Source organism: Nelumbo lutea, chromosome 2, assembly GCF_056320005.1.
Source record: "Nelumbo lutea isolate HS-2025 chromosome 2, American lotus-T2T, whole genome shotgun sequence".
Taxonomy (NCBI): domain Eukaryota; kingdom Viridiplantae; phylum Streptophyta; class Magnoliopsida; order Proteales; family Nelumbonaceae; genus Nelumbo; species Nelumbo lutea.
The window spans coordinates 63,814,051-63,829,906 of record NC_142685.1 but is presented as its reverse complement, the minus strand read 5'-3'; the positions used below and the strand labels follow the sequence as shown (position 1 = coordinate 63,829,906).

Below are 15,856 nucleotides of genomic sequence, written 5' to 3'. Positions count from 1 at the left end.
GTCTCTTGAGAAAACAGTGTACGAACATGCTGAGAGCGTAGCATCCAGTATATAGGAACATCTTCCCATGAATTTAACATACAAGTACGGAAGAAATTCTTTATGCTCAGTTTGGAATGAGTACAAATACAAATATGTAGAGTGCAAAACCTTGTATTTTGTATGTATTTGTACTATACATATTTGTATTTATACTATTTCCAAGCTGAGCCTTATGTATTTCTGGATGACATGCTCTCAACATGTTTGCACACTTTTGTTTTTCGGAGATCTGGGCTCCTCAGTGGTTCACCCAAGCATATCTTTATCTATAGATTGTTAGATAATAAAAATCTATTTAGAGACCTCATCTAACAGCTTAAGCTTTTAGATTGAACGGTTCCTTGAGATAGTATCAGAATTGTTAATTGCTACAAAGACTTGTTTACTTTGAAACACTAAAGCTGTTAAATGTAGTTTGGCAATGGAAAAGAAGAATATGCCCTGGACTTATTTCTGCTTATGTGATGGTGATGGCATTTTCTGAGGGCATCTTTTATATTATTGTGGTTGTTCAGCTTCATGCTTTTAAAGGAGTCATCTTCATCGTGATGTACAATAACCAAGGATCATGATCCAACTTTTCCTAAAGATTGATCCATCATCCATGTCTGGATCCACCCGAATTCATCCTTGATGTCCACAACCAACCTAAAGATTCATATGGATATTGCACAGGGATGAAGTGATTTTGATTTTGGTGTCAATTCTTCTGCTTTAATTTGTTTTTTATGTATGTTGGGTACATAGCAAGAATCTTTTTAGTCTAAAGAACTAAGATCCGAATAAAACCCCATAATAACCAAAATGGATGAAGTGTAATCCAAGGATAGCTATGACTAGCAACTTTTTATCTTTGAGTAGTGGCTGTTATTGGTCATTAGACCCAAGGTTAAAAATATTGAAAGGAAATCTTAAGAGACCTATACACTTTGAATATGTATGGATATGATGAAAAAATTAGAATATTGATAAAAAAAATTAAGATACGCGTGGATATATGAGAATCACTCAAATAATTAAAGAGAACACATACATTAATAGTTTAGTTGTGTGAACAACTATGACACACACTTTGGGAAATGTTGAAAATTAATGACAGAAGATGTAAAATGTGCATGTATATCACTATTCTTGGAAAACTAATTACAAACTGTTTTCTTCTTTAATTTATTGATGATTGTGATTTAATATTCCCTCTCACACTTTCACCCCAATAGAAAATTCATCAAAAAATAAATAAAAAAAAAAACAATAGAAGGGGAGAAAGCTTGATAGAAGGCAACTTGACTACTATTTCTCTCCAAGTAGAAGTGTCTTAACAATGGCATCAGGCATACCATCAATGTAGTGGAACATGTGGCCTGAACCCTTAAGCTCATGGTAGTGAACCCAGGGAAGCTTTCCAGCAACAAAGCGCTGCAGGCTAGTAGGAACAAGCCTATCTTCATCTCCATGCCATAAGTGGACTGAACCTTCATTATCCGGAAACGGGTTTTCGAGATCCATAGGGTCAAATTCCCAATTACCGAAACCGACAATCATGTCACGGTGCAGGGACTCGAATTCGCCTTGCTGCCTGATCTGTGCCTGAGGATCCAAAGAGCATTCACAGGATCATTTCATGGGGCATTACAGCTAGAGAAAGAAACCTTGAACAATAGAGACAGTTCATCAGAAAGCTAGGAATGGGCCAGAATAGATACCACATAGGCTTCTCTGGCCTCAAACTTGTGGAAGACCTCTTTATCTTGGCTAGAAAGAATGTCAGGATTATGGGCTATGACATTGGAAGTAGGAAGAAATTTCTGCTTATTCCACCAGTCAGTGAGCCATGGTGCATAATGAGACAACCCAATAGACCACTGTTCCCCTGGAAGTTGCTGCTTGAAAGCTTCCTTTGACAAGTTGGTTGGAAAGCCCGGCCACCAGTAGTTGACAACCGGAGCTATAAGTGTTGCTCCTGCCAGCCTGCAAATATATTGAACTCCCCATTTAATTAGATAGAAGGAACTACAGAGTGAATTGAACACATTACAAAAAGAAATGCAGAAATAGAAGAATATGGTAATTACAAGACAATAAGAGAAAACAAGTTATAGATACAAGGTTTTGGATCTGGTTTTGGCCGTTTGTGGGTGTTTGAACTACTATTACCTTTGGTTTGGTGTTTGTCCTTCTGTTTGCTTGGAAGTTAATTTGCCAGGCTTGAAGCCTTGTGGCCACCATGATAACTGGTTCTAGCCTGTGTTTTCTAGCTAAAAGAGGTGGAAATATGATAAATTCTAGAGCAACTGAGTTTATGCAACTCTTGAATTCCTTGTGTAGACATGGTGGAATCAATGAGAAAAGACATTGTACAGGAGAAAAGTTGGAGCTAAATTCTATTTTTATGGCATTCTCCAGTAATTTAACAGGCTTGTGGCTTCAAATCAAAGAAATTTCTTTATAAAATTGTAGAGTACTTACTGTCCAAGTCCTAACAGCTTACCTGTGAGGAATATACTTGAGGCAGCTCCAGATCACTTGTCCACCCATGGAAAACCCAATCACATATAACTTAGATCCCAATCCCAACTGATCAGCCAGCTCTTCAATATCCAGAGCTGTACTCTTCTCTGTTCTTTTGGGATTAGGATCACTCTCTCCATATCCAGCTCTATCAAAAGACACCAAGTAGACGCCAAGTTCTTCAACAGTTTCCTGGAAATAACGCCATTAGCATCAACAATTTCTATACTCGGATATGGAATTCAATGACTCAGACTATCAAAACAGTGAAAGCAAAATTAGACAGTGGATACCTGTGACGGTTGGATCGCATCATATCTGCAAGAATCAAAACCATGAACAAAGATGATCTTGTATTTGGCCTTGTCTTTTGGGATACCGTTCTCTTTGTAGGCCAAATCCCTACCATCTCTGAGTTTTATTCTAGGCGCTGTAACAGGTGGACCATTTGGAGAGCCACAGATCTTGGGTGGTGGAGGTTGGATGGCCTGATAAGCCCACGCAAGAAACCCCAAAAGCAGGACTACTGATATCTTCTTCAACATATCTGTAACAGTGAGCATCCACAGACATTAAGGACACCCATTTAAACCAAACCTTGACTTTCAGATAAAAAGCCATTTCTTTCAATACATTCAGCTCCAGAAAGTGACGAGAATTTTCTTTTATCTTTTAAAAACTTCAAACCAAAGTTAGTATTTGAGAAAGGATTTAAAGGATCTGATCTAAACAAACAAAACTATAAAAAAGATTAATCATCAAAAAACCAAATGAATCAGAATGAAGAAATAAAACCCACCTGAATGAAGTTGGAATGAGCTGCTTTTGTTTGCTCCAACAATTTCTACAAGTGTTCTCTCTTTATACTGAAAGCTTGTAGAAAAATGGTGCTCTGCCTGTACCTTTATAGTGAAAGCTTGGAGAAAAATCTCCACGAAAAAATTTTGTAATTTGACTTTACATGGGTCTTTGAAAAGTGAAAATATCCAGCTATAACTTAAGTTATTTTGACTTTCAATTTGGGGATTATGACGAATTGCAATCACATCATATCATCAACGTCTCGGGTTTAGTATCCATATGGATGGGTGCTCCTTCCTAATTATGAGTTTATGACACTACAGATACAACATTATGAGTGAACCCAATGTAGTAAGAACGACTAATTGATGGTTGGAATCTGCAAGTGAAGGGACGAGAGATCCATCATATGGATCGCCAAATCCTGTAGGTATGTTGGGCGAAATTTCAAAATTTTTTTTTTTCCCACGTGGGAATCATATTCCCTATTTTAGAAAACTGCATTTTCAATGATTAATTTTGAACCTAAACCAGAACAGATCTGAAAATAAGAGGGAGTGGAGGGTTTTACCTGATACGAAGTAATAATAACCTCCAATGAAAGTGTTCACACCCAAGGAAATATCCAAAGACTGCTTCCACCGAATATGACACGGTGCAGGGTGAAGCAGAATCAGTAGAATGATTCTTCATCAAGAATCTGATAGAGGGCTAGTGAGCATGACTTTTGATTACCTTTTCTACCAAAAGGTAATATCAAGAACACTTTTTGATCGCTCCCACAGGTGATCGAACTGGTATGGTGGCAAGAGCAGAAGACAGGATAGTTGAACTACAGGTTCTTCTCTCATTGTAATTTCTGAACTGATAATTGTGTGTTGGAGGTTCTCCCTGCTCCTCTATTTATAGCCTTTAAAAGAGCATATCCTAATCTCATTAGGAGTTTCCTAATCCAAATCTTGTATTTGGATCTAAACTCTCTTTAAGAAATAAGGATAATCCATTATCTTATCTGCAGATAAAGATCAGCTCTCCTAATCTAATTAGGAGTTTCTTGATCCAAATCTTTATTTGGATCTGGACTCTCTGAGTGGATAGGGACAATCTCTTATCCTATCTGTTGATCTAAATCCCAGAACCTCCCCCTTTTAATTAATCTCATTAAGCCAACTTGAATTGGGCTTTAGACCCATTAAGTCCATCTGCTCACTTACCCTGCAAACTGTTACCCAGTTGGATATCCTTGTACAGCGTGGGACCCAAACATTGATCTACACATTAGCCACAAGGGTTCAGCCCAGCCTCTGTTACAAGGTCTAGCCGAATTCACTGTAGGAGACAGTGAACCCCTGAGTCCATCACCATAGTCTCTTCATGGGCCCAACATTTACACTAAATCGTCATTGGGTCAAGCCACCTTATAAAAACCCAAGGACTATTGGTAGATGCAAGATTAGCCCATCAGGTATTACCCTCAATGGTCTTACACTTAACCTCTTAGCCCATAATGATCAAACACTGTCCGACAAGAGAGGACCTCTCCCTCGGCTACAAGGTACAGTGATGCACTATATACTCAAATGGATCCCAGGAATTAAATCCTTTTGCAAACATTTTGAAACCATAATATATATATATATATATATATATATGTATATCCCTATATAAATATATTTTGCAAAACAAATTTCAATGGTTGAAATCGACTGCTGACAGTTTTGGTTTACATAAGAGAGAGTGCATCCCCGATCATTCACTTTGTCCGACAAAGGGGCTGATCTTGTCACTATGATCACCCACTCAGATGAATTCTCGGATTGTCCCAACATACCCAGGTTTTGACCCCCTCTAAGGATCTCACTGATTGGCATATCAAAGATAGCCCAATCCAACACCTAGTGTAGTATCATAATCGAGTTTAGGGGTCAGGTGTAACATTCCAGTTTTGCCCATCTATCTCCAAAGTCTAGGGCAATATTGGAATTCTGGTCCGGTTCAGGGTTTCAAGAAAACCCACACTACATGTACCTCAGGCCTCATCCTAGCAGCTGAGACAAGCCACCCCAACCAACTTGGCGGCACATCAGTGTCAGCCTTAGCAGGATAAATCTCCCAAGATCTATCCAACAACTATGAAGATTCTAAATTAACATGAGTCTTGATGAAGGATGATTTGACCTGATCTATGAAACGGTGACACATGGACACTGACCGGACGTAAGTGATAGCTCAGCGTTGCGGCCCAGTACAGCTAGGTAACGGGCTTATAAAGCAGCTCGCCACATCATATCGCGCAAAAGGAGGAGCTCGCCATGATGCAAGATCCTGGTTCCCCGAGCTACCCCTAAAGGGATATTCCGAGGCAACTTCAGCTCGCAAACTAAGAAAACTAGCTCGCCCGAGCTCCCAAGCAAACAAGTCATCCTGAAGACTAATTCTACTAAGGGTACTCCTGAAGTATCCCGAGCTCGCTGCAAAGTAGCTCGCAAGTGAGCCGCATGAGCATTCCGTAGGAAGCTTCTATCTGATAGGCCGTACCAATCAGACTGCGCCATATCCCTCACTAATGGTGTAGTCCCTGTTTTTTCATCAGTCTGTGGCCACGTCTCTCAGTAGACGGAGGCATGCCTATCACTTTGGGGACGTGTCACTCACCCGGGTAAGGAGTATGTCGCAACAGCCACCTATGCAGCCCTGGCATGTAACGGCTGTGGCAAGGGGCCCAGTGGCGGTTGTGCCTGATCTCACAAGGAGCGCCCCTATAAAATCCCTCAGGGCAGAGGAGAAACTTCTTCTGAAAACCTTCAATCTCTCAAGTACTGAAAAAAGAGCGCAACCTCCACTCTTAGCCTTCATTTTCTTTCTTTACTTCCCATACACAATACTAACTTAAGCATCAGAGTATTCCCACCGGGTAAATCCCTGGGAATCTTTCCTTTCATCTTCTCAGGTGTCGTTCGTTGCCCGCAAGGAGCTAGTCAGCAGTCATCTAGGAGTGCCCGGATCGCGCTACATCATTTGGCGCCGTCTGTGGGAATCGCTTCAAAAAGTCTTTCTCTCTAAACTCTTTCAGTTCCTTCTTCTTCCTTGAAACAATCCAACATTCATGGCTTCTTCTAGCAACGTCGGACGAAGCACAAAAATGGATAACTTCAGGGAACAACCCCAACTTCCTACTGTCTGTATTGGACAGTTCACCATCTCCCTCTCAGCAGATGGAATCCCCAGCTTGAACGTGCCTCTCACAATGGCACTTGTCATCACCCCACTCTCTACTACCGTCGGAACGACGTTCACCGAATCTTTAGTCGTGCCCCCAGTGGCCAGCCCGAACCAAATGGAGGACCTGATGCAGTGCATGAGAGCCATGCAGGGCCAAATGCAATAGTTCCAACAACTTTAGCTCTATCAACAACACGTGCTGCACCAGGTCTCCCTGTACCAGTATCAGCAGCAGTTCCCCCAGCTGCCCCAACCTCAACTTCAACAGCCTCAGCTTCAGCCTCAGCACCTGGCCTCGCAGCAAGCCAAGTCTCACCGTTAGAGCGAACACTCTGGCCGAGGAGAGGGCCCCCAAAATCTCCCAAAAAACCAAGCCTCCCCCTACGGCAGACGGGAGAGACAGGCTACCCCAATCTCGCCGCGGGCAGACAAGTCAGGAGGACCCCGACTCGACAGGTCAACGTCGCCTCGACAGTCAAAGTTTGGGACCCCAATTCTTGAGAACCGGTTCGAGATCCTGGCAGCAGACTCCAAGCAGGCCCCTTCTGTCCATAGCCATCACCAGCAGACTGGGCTACCCCCGGCGCAAACCGTTCTAGATAGTGTGGAGGTGAGAAGCACGAACGCCGAGCCCGTTAGGAAGCAAAGGCGCCAATGCCGAGCTCGTCGATCTGTCACTCGCGATTTGCCCGAGCTCATGGGCAAAGAAGATGTATGCTCGGCCGAAGCCAAAGCTCCCTTCCTCTCAGTTCCGTCTCCCCTATCATCCAAACTCCTAGCGGTCCCGATGCCTAAGGATTTCAAGCTTCCCCCTCTTGGCAAGTATGACAGGTCATTCGACCCGAGTGATCATGTAGATGCCTTTCAGTCACAGATGCACCTGGCATGAGCCAGTGAGTCGTGCATGTGCGTGGCCTTCTCTACTACGTTCAGGGGAGCCGCCCGCACATGATACCGGAACTTGGCGCCCGGGTCAATAAAGAGTTGGGCGCAGTTTGCACAAGCCTTCACATCCCACTTTGTCACTAGCAAGCGGTGCCCGCGAATAGAAGAAAGCATCTTCAACGTAGCACAAAGGGAGGGAGAGTCCATCAGGAGCTATATCAAGCGGTTCAATGACGCTTGTATGCAGATACCGTGCCTGGATCCTGCCGTATGCCTTGCAGCTGCCAAGAAGGGCGTGAAGCACAAGGAGTTCAAGTGGCACATGGTCGTCAACCAACCCGCGACCATAACCGAGTTTCTGAAACTTGTGGATAAGTTCATAGCCACTGAGGAGGAGATCAACCAGAAGGGTGAGGGCGCACCCGAAAAGAGAAAGAGAGAAGAACCTCCCAGCCAAGAGGACACCCGAAGGAAAAAGGAAACAGCTCGGGGTGCAAAGCCGGGTCAGCTGTTCTGAGCTCCTAATCCAGACCAAGCTGATTACACTCCACTGAACACGAAGTTGGCCAAAATTCTGATGGCGATCAAGGACGCTGCGTACATGAAGTGGCCACCCCATCTGAGGGGAAATCCAAATGATAGAAATAAGAATTTGTATTGTAGCTTTCACAAAGACCACAGTCACAGTATTGAGGGTTGTAAAAACCTCCGCGACGAGATAGAGGAGCTCATCCGTGGCAGATATTTGAGAAACTTTGTACAAAATAATAATAATAATAATAATAATAATAATAATAATAATAATAATAATAATAATAATAATAATAACAATAATAGTAATAGAACAGGTTGGCAAGGGGAGCACGGAAAAGATGCTCCCATGAAGTGGCCACCCATCTGAGGGGAAATCCAAATGATAGAAATAAGAATTTGTATTGTAGCTTTCACAAAGACCACAGTCACAGTACTGAGTGTTGTAAAAACCTCCGCGATGAGATAAAGGAACTCATCCGTGGCGGATATTTGAGAAACTTTGTACAAAATAATAATAATAATAATAATAATAATAATAATAATAATAATAATAATAATAATAATAATAATAACAATAATAGTAATAGAACAGGTCGGCAAGGGAAGCACGGAAAAGATGCTCCCGAGTCCAGCAGCAAGCCGGCCGAACATTCGTAGAGGCAGCCTCCAGAGGAAAGGCCAGTTCAGGACACCATCCACATGATAGTGAGAGGTTCAATTGTTGCGGGTTGCACTTCAGCGGCAGCTCAGACGTTGGTTTGTGAGGTTACCTGGGAGGAGTAGAACCCCCCAAAGCGGCCAAGAACCGAAGAGTCAATTTTCTTCACTCAAGATGATGCGCGAGGGGTCCACTACCCCCACGACAACGCGCTCATGATAAAGCTGAGAATCAATGACTTCGAGGTCAGGCGCGTACTCGTCGACTCTGGCAGCTCGGCCGACATACTTTTCAAAGCTACGTTTGACCAGCTCCAGTTGCAGAGAAGCGACCTGAAGCCCGTAGACATTCCTTTGGTAGGCTTCAGCGGAGAAGAAGTCCCTTGGGAAAATAACAGTACCCATAGAGGTCGGCACGTGGCCTTGTGTGGTCAAATTCGAGCACAACTTCCTGGTGGTAGCGACCCCCTCACCCTACAATGCCATAGTAGGTCGACCGATCACCCATGTCCTACGGGCGGTGGTCTCCACTTACCATTTGGTTATGAAGTTCCCAACAGACTTCGGGGTGGGAGTAGCGCGGGGCGACCGGCTTGAGTTTTGCAAGTGCTACGTTGCCGCCCTAAAGGGGAAAACCAAGGTAGCCGATGACCTGGAACTGGAGTGACTCATAACTCACAAGCTGAACACTGATCCTATAGTTAGGCCCGTTAGACAGAAGAAACGCAACCTAGCCCCGAAACGGTAGAAAGCGGTCGGTGAAGAAGTCGAGAAGCTCCTCGCATCGGGCTTCATAAGAGAAGTCCAATACCCGAGCTGGGTAGCCAACCCCGTCCTGGTAAAGAAGGCCAACGGAAAGTGGCGCATGTGCGTCGACTACACCAACCTGAACCGGGCTTGCCCGAAAGACTGCTTCTCGCTCCCCCGAATCGACCGCCTGGTGGACGCGACCTTAGGGCACGAGTTGCTAAGTTTCTTGGACACCTATTCGGGATATAACCAGATCAAGATGGACCCGATAGATGAAGAAAAGACTGCCTTCATCACGGAGTTTGGCCTATACTGTTACAAGGCGATGCCCTTCGGGTTGAAAAACGCAGGGGCAACCTTTAAAAGGCTTGTAAATAAATTATTTGCATCGTTAATCAGCAGAAAAATAGAATGCTATATGGACGACATGGTCGTCAAAACTCAATTCTCACATGAATTAATACAGGACTTGCGTTCTGTTTTTGAAATTTTGCATAAGTTTAATATGATATTGAATCCAAACAAGTGTGTGTTCGGTGTAACCTTGGGTAAGTTCCTAGGATACATCGTTAATCGGCGTGGCATTGAAGCCAACCCAGATAATGTTAAGGCCATCTTGGACATGAAACCACCCTGAAAGCTGAAGGAAGTTCAGAGGTTGAATGGCCACATAGCCGCCCTAAGTCGTTTCATGTCTAAATCGGTGGACTGCTGTCTACCGTTCTTTATGGCAATAAAGAGCAAAGGGTTTGAATGGACCCAAGATTGCCAGCTTGCGTTCGACGAGCTCAAAGAATACCTTACTAGCGTGCCAACCTTAACCCGACCCAATGAGGGCGATGTTTTGGAACTCTACCTCTCGGCGAGCGACGAGGTGGTCAGTTCAGTACTAATAAAGGAAGTAGATCGGGTCCAACGACCCATCTATTATGTTAGTAAAGTATTGCGGGGAGCAGAAACAAGATACCTGAAGATGGAAAAGCTAGCATACGCATTGATAATTGCAGCCCAGAAGCTCCACCCGTACTTCCAGGCTCATACTGTTATCGTCCTTACCAACAAACCTCTGAGGCAAGTATTGCTTAAGCCCGAGGTCTCTGGTCGGTTGACGAAGTGGGCCATTGAGCTCAGCGAGTACGACCTCTAGTACAAGCCGCGAACTGCCATTAAGGCCCAAGCCTTAGCAGATTTCATTGCCGAATGCACATTCAGCTTTGAAGTTCCCAGTCCGGTTGAGCGCGAGGCTCCCACCTCGGGTGAACCCAAAGCTCCCGGATCGGTCGAGTCCAAACCCCGTGAAGTAATAGCTAGTATGGTACCTCTCCTAGCTCAGCCAACCGCGAGCTGGGATGAGGAGCCCTGGATCCTACACGTAGATGGCTCCTCGAACCAACAGGGCAGCGGTGCCAGAATAGTTCTACATGGCCCAAGCGGCATGAAACTGGAGTACGCATTACGCTTCGAGTTCGAGGCATCCAACAATGAAGCATAATATGAGGCGCTGATAGCCAGACTAGCCTTAGCCAGAGAAGTAAAAGCCAAGCACATCGTTATCTGCAGTGACTCCCAACTCGTAGTCAACCAGGTCACGGGCGAATATGAAGCTCGCAAGCTGACCATGGTCGCCTACTTAACCAAAGTTGGAGATGCCCTGCTCAACTTCCTGTCACACTTCATCAGACGGATCCCTAGGTCGGAGAACGCCGAGGCCGATGCCCTATCCAAGTTAGCCAGCACTAGTGACATCACCATGAGAACCGTGTACATAGAGGACCTGCCTCGGCCTAGCATTCTCGGGGGGGCAGAGGAGGTTGCTCCCGTCGTTCGAGCAGAGCCAAGCTGGATTGACCCACTCATGACCTTCTTGTTACACGGGACCCTCCCTGTAGATCGCAATGCAGCCAAAAGGGTGCAACGCTAGGCAGCTAAATATGTTATGATAGACGAGCGGCTATATAGGAGATCCTACACGCTCCCCTACCTGCGTTGCTTGTGACCTATCGAAGCCGAGCTCGTACTCCGCAACACTCATGAGGGTCTGTGCAGCGGACACTTGGGGGGGTAGGGCCCTTGCCCAGAAAGCGCTTCGGCAAGGGTATTATTGGCCAACAATGAAGGTAGACGCCATTGAACTCATTAAAAAATGTGACAAATGTTAGAGACATGCCAATATTTACCACCAACCCGCTGCCAACCTCAAGTATCTCACCAGCCCGTAGCCCTTTGCGCAATGGAGCATCGACCTACTTGGGCCATTCCCGCTAGCAACGAGTGGAAGAAAGTTCTTAGTAGTGGCGGTGGACTATTTTACCAAGTGGGTGGAAGCCGAGCCCCTCGTGACGATCACAGCCCGAAATGTCCAAAACTTCTTTTGGAAGAACATTGTATGTTGCTTCGGACTACCTCGGGTATTGATTTCCGACAATGGAAAACAGTTCGAAGACATCAAATTTCAAGATTGGTGTCGAGACATGGGGATCCAACAGAACTTCACTTCAGTCACGCACCCTCAAGCAAACGGTTAGGCAGAAGTCACGAACAGAGCCATCCTCTACGGACTAAAGGCACAGCTGGACCAAGCTAAAGGATTGTAGGCAGATGAACTACCCAGTGTCCTATGGGCCTACCGAACCACGGAGAAGACCGCTATGGGAGAAACACCCTTCAATCTCACCTACGGCACCGAAGCAGTGATTCCTGTAGAGATCGAAGTACCTACGTTGCGCCTAAAAGCATACAACGATCAAACAAACGAAGATGGGTTACGTACCAACCTCGACCTACTCGACGAATTGCGCCTAAAAGCATACAACGATCAAACAAACGAAGATGGGTTACGTACCAACCTCGACCTACTCGACGAAGTAAGGGACCTCGCGTACATTAGGATCGTAGCCTACCAGGAGAGAGTAGCTCGGTACTATAACGCCAAGGTCAAGAGGCGATTTGAGCGTGTGCTCTCTTCAGTAAGCCAAGTGATTTGAGCCTCCTAGTCGTGGACGTGCAGCTCCTGAGACTAGCTCCCCTTGCGGGTGTGATGGAGTTTGCTCTGGATCCGATCGAGCTCGACCTGGAGCTTCTGGTTGGCAGCATGCTGGTCGAGGGCGTCGACACGATGGATGCGCGTCTGGAGAGCCATGGTATGGATGGCAGAATTTACCTATCGGCGAAAAAGAAACATCAGAAGACAACGGAAAAGGGCAAAGCAAGAGAGGAAGAGGGAAGGTCACTTACCGCCATGCAGTGAGCAGAGGCGAACGCGGGGAGATCCCTGGGCTCCATGTTTCCCCACTGAGTGATTTCATCATTGGTGATCGCCTTCCGACTCCTCCGGCGAGCTACCAGATAATCATTTACCCATTCCCAGTCTCCCACTGGGAATCGGAGGTATGGACGGGGCTGAAGGGGGTTAGAGGGTGCCTTCCCCAGTTGAGGGAGCTCGCTTCCCCTAGGGTTAGTCCCACTAGTCCCCTCAAGAGGGGGCATCGGAACCTCAAGTGAAGGAGAGGGCAGGACTGACTCGGCAGACCTGAACTCAGTGCTTCCCGAAGGCGGGGTTCGATCGGAGCGCGTCCTCTTCACCTGGCGTCTCTGGCTGCCCGCGAGAAGGCGACGCAAATCGGAACTAGACATGATGGCTGCCACAACACCACAAGGCATTAGTCCAACAATAAACAAAATGCATGTGTACACAATAGTCACAAGACACTACACGACCAAAAAGACTGACCTACCAGGGCTCAAGCCTGCCTGCACGAGCTTCTCCTCGGCTAAGTAGTCCGACCAATGGAAGCCTATTAATGCCCAGGACAGCATCGTTTTCCGAGTCTCAGGGTCCAGCTCGGGGTTATGGACCACAAAGTAATCCCGCTTCCAGGCGGAAATCTTATTCGGCAGCTCGTATAAGAGCTTATAGCCGTGATGGGGGGAGAGGTAATAAAAACGCCTCTCCGGAGGAGCCCCAGGAGCAACATTTTTTATGCAAAGGATAGAGGCAAAAATATCAAGGTCCAAAGGAAGGTAGTACTCGTGACACAGGGATATAGTCCCAACCATGTTCCAAACAACATTGGGATGAAGCTGGTCAATAGTGACATTGAAGTGATTTAGCACCTCCACTATCAAGAGGTGCAGGGGGAGACGCAAGCCAGCCTTGAGCTGTTCTTGAAAGATCACTATATCATTGGGACCATGCTCCTAGGGGAAGTTGCCAATAGGGAGGCTGTAAATCAGGTCCCCAGGGAGGTGAAAATAGCGGATCAGAGACCTGAGTCTCTCCGCTGTCATTAAGGAAGGGCCAAGATATCAGGCTCCCTCCCCCTAGAAGTAGATGCCGTGTCATCAGAAGCTTCTCGGGCCTCCGGAATATGCTCCCAAGCTCCTCCTGAGCTCGAGGGAGCATCATCATCCTGGCTATCGCCCCTGTGATAGGTATGGCGTGGGTACCCAGACATGGCTGACAGTGATTGGGACTCACCAAAGTAAGACGGAATGGAGCAGACTGAGGAACTCGAGTAGGCTAGGTGAAGAGCGCGGCCTCAGAATCCAAAAGATGACACGGAGGAAGACAGGGCCCGAGGGGAGCCTCCTATTTATAGCCCCCGTCCTTTCAAACTGACGGCCCGGATCGAAGCAGATCCAATGGTCCCCAGATATCTTGACCGCACGCCTTCTGAAAACCGAAGGCGATTGGCGACACATCTTCCACGATTAAGGTAGTCGCAGCCGCACGACATTCAGAATTGAAGGCCACCTCAGCACGTTTTCAAAATCCGAAAAGTCAGGGAAGTCAAAAGATCTCTTGATTCCCACAAATGCATTTAATGGGGGTAGTCAATCAAGTTTGAATTTCGGTCAAATCAGTACATCGCACTTCATAAACTCCCTGCGCTAAGGCAATACTCTTAGCCCGAGGAGTGGGGGGCAATTGATGAAGGATGATTTGACCCGATCTATGAAACGGCGACACGTGGACATTGACCTGGCGTCCCAGTACAGCTAAGTAACGGGCCCATAAAGCAACTCGCCATGACGCAAGCTCCAGGTTCCCCGAGCTACCCCTAAAGGGATATTCCGAAAAAACTTCAGCTTGCAAACTAAGAAAACTAGCTCGCCCGAGCTCCCGAGCAGACAAGTCATCCCAAGGACTAATTCTACTAAGGGTACTCCTGAAGTATCCCGAACTCACTACAAAGTAGCTCGCGAGTGAGCCGCACGAGCATTCTGCAAGAAGCTTCTATCTGACAGGCCGCACCAATCAAGCTGCGCCATATCCCTCGCTGACGACGCAGTCTCTGTCCTTTCATCAGTTTGCGCCCATGTCTCTCAGTAGGCAGAGGCATGCTTGTCACTTTGGGGACGTGTCACTTGCCCGGGTAAGGAGTACGTCGCAACGGCCACCTGCGCTACCCTGGCAGGTAACGGCTGTGGCAGGGGGCCCAGTGGCGGTTATGCCCGATCTCCCAAGGAGCGCCCCTATAAAAGCCCTCAGGGCAGAGGAGAAACTTCTTATGAAAACCTTCAATCTCTCAAGTACTGAAAAAAGAGCGCGACCTCCACTCTTAGCCTTCGTTTACTTTCTTTACTTCCCATACATAATACTAACTTAAGCATCGGAGTATTCCCACCGGGTAAATCCCCGGGAATCTTTCCTTTCATCTTCTCAGGTGTCGTTCGTTGCCAGCAAGGAGCCAGTCAGCAGTCAGCTAGGAATGCCCAGATCGCGCTACATCAAGTCTCATATGTGTCCAGTTTAAGGGTATTACACAGAAACACACCATAATAATATGAATCAAATATGTATTTTATTCATTTACATTTAATATCATAATGTATATCATTATGATTGAAGCTAAGAACATACACTCTCTAACAGCAAGTTGGAGATGCTTTGACTTTTCGATGAATTATCTAAAACCAATCTTCCAACATGTCTTACTTTTGCTTTAGATTTGACTTTGTCTTATTATTATTGTGAGAATTAAAAGCAATTGGTCCCATTTTTATGAAAAAGAATGGAGACAAAGTCACAGAATGAGGGTTATTGGTTTGGAAGTAGACAAGAAGTAAGATGATGTGACCTCCCCTCCACTTTGTATGAGAAAGAATTGAGATAGGTGGATAGTGGTACAAATTTTGCTTGAGTTTTTGGGATGAAAAATTTGCTTTGCCAATAAGTGCAGATTAGACGAAAAGTATAAATTTTGTATCACAAAAAAGTAAAATCATTTATACAAACAACCAGATGCAAAACTGAACCAGGTTTAAATTTTAAATTCCATTCATAGCACTGCAAACAAACAGAACCTTCATTATAAACAAAATAGCAGATTCAATAACTAGAACTAGAAGAATTCAGGGCATCAAGATTCAAAGTTTTCAGAAGCCATTCAAGAGAACAACTCCAAAATCTGCCAAAAAATTCCTAACCTCAAGAGCTATCTATAAATACAAAAGA

General features: G+C 45.6%; 1 protein-coding gene across 1 annotated transcript; it reads right to left on the bottom strand.

Moving 5' to 3' along the window:
- Positions 1-1,038: 1,038 nt before the first annotated feature.
- On the bottom strand, positions 1,039-3,482 carry LOC148871179 (uncharacterized). The gene is made up of 5 exons (XM_088972852.1): positions 3,350-3,482; positions 2,844-3,097; positions 2,531-2,742; positions 1,746-2,010; positions 1,039-1,629 (listed from the first exon to the last, which is right to left on the bottom strand). Exons 2-5 carry the CDS (start codon positions 3,093-3,095, stop codon positions 1,333-1,335), a joined length of 1,026 nt encoding a protein of 341 aa, XP_088828978.1. The 5' UTR covers positions 3,096-3,097; positions 3,350-3,482; the 3' UTR covers positions 1,039-1,332.
- Between the last annotated feature and the right edge of the window lie 12,374 nt (positions 3,483-15,856).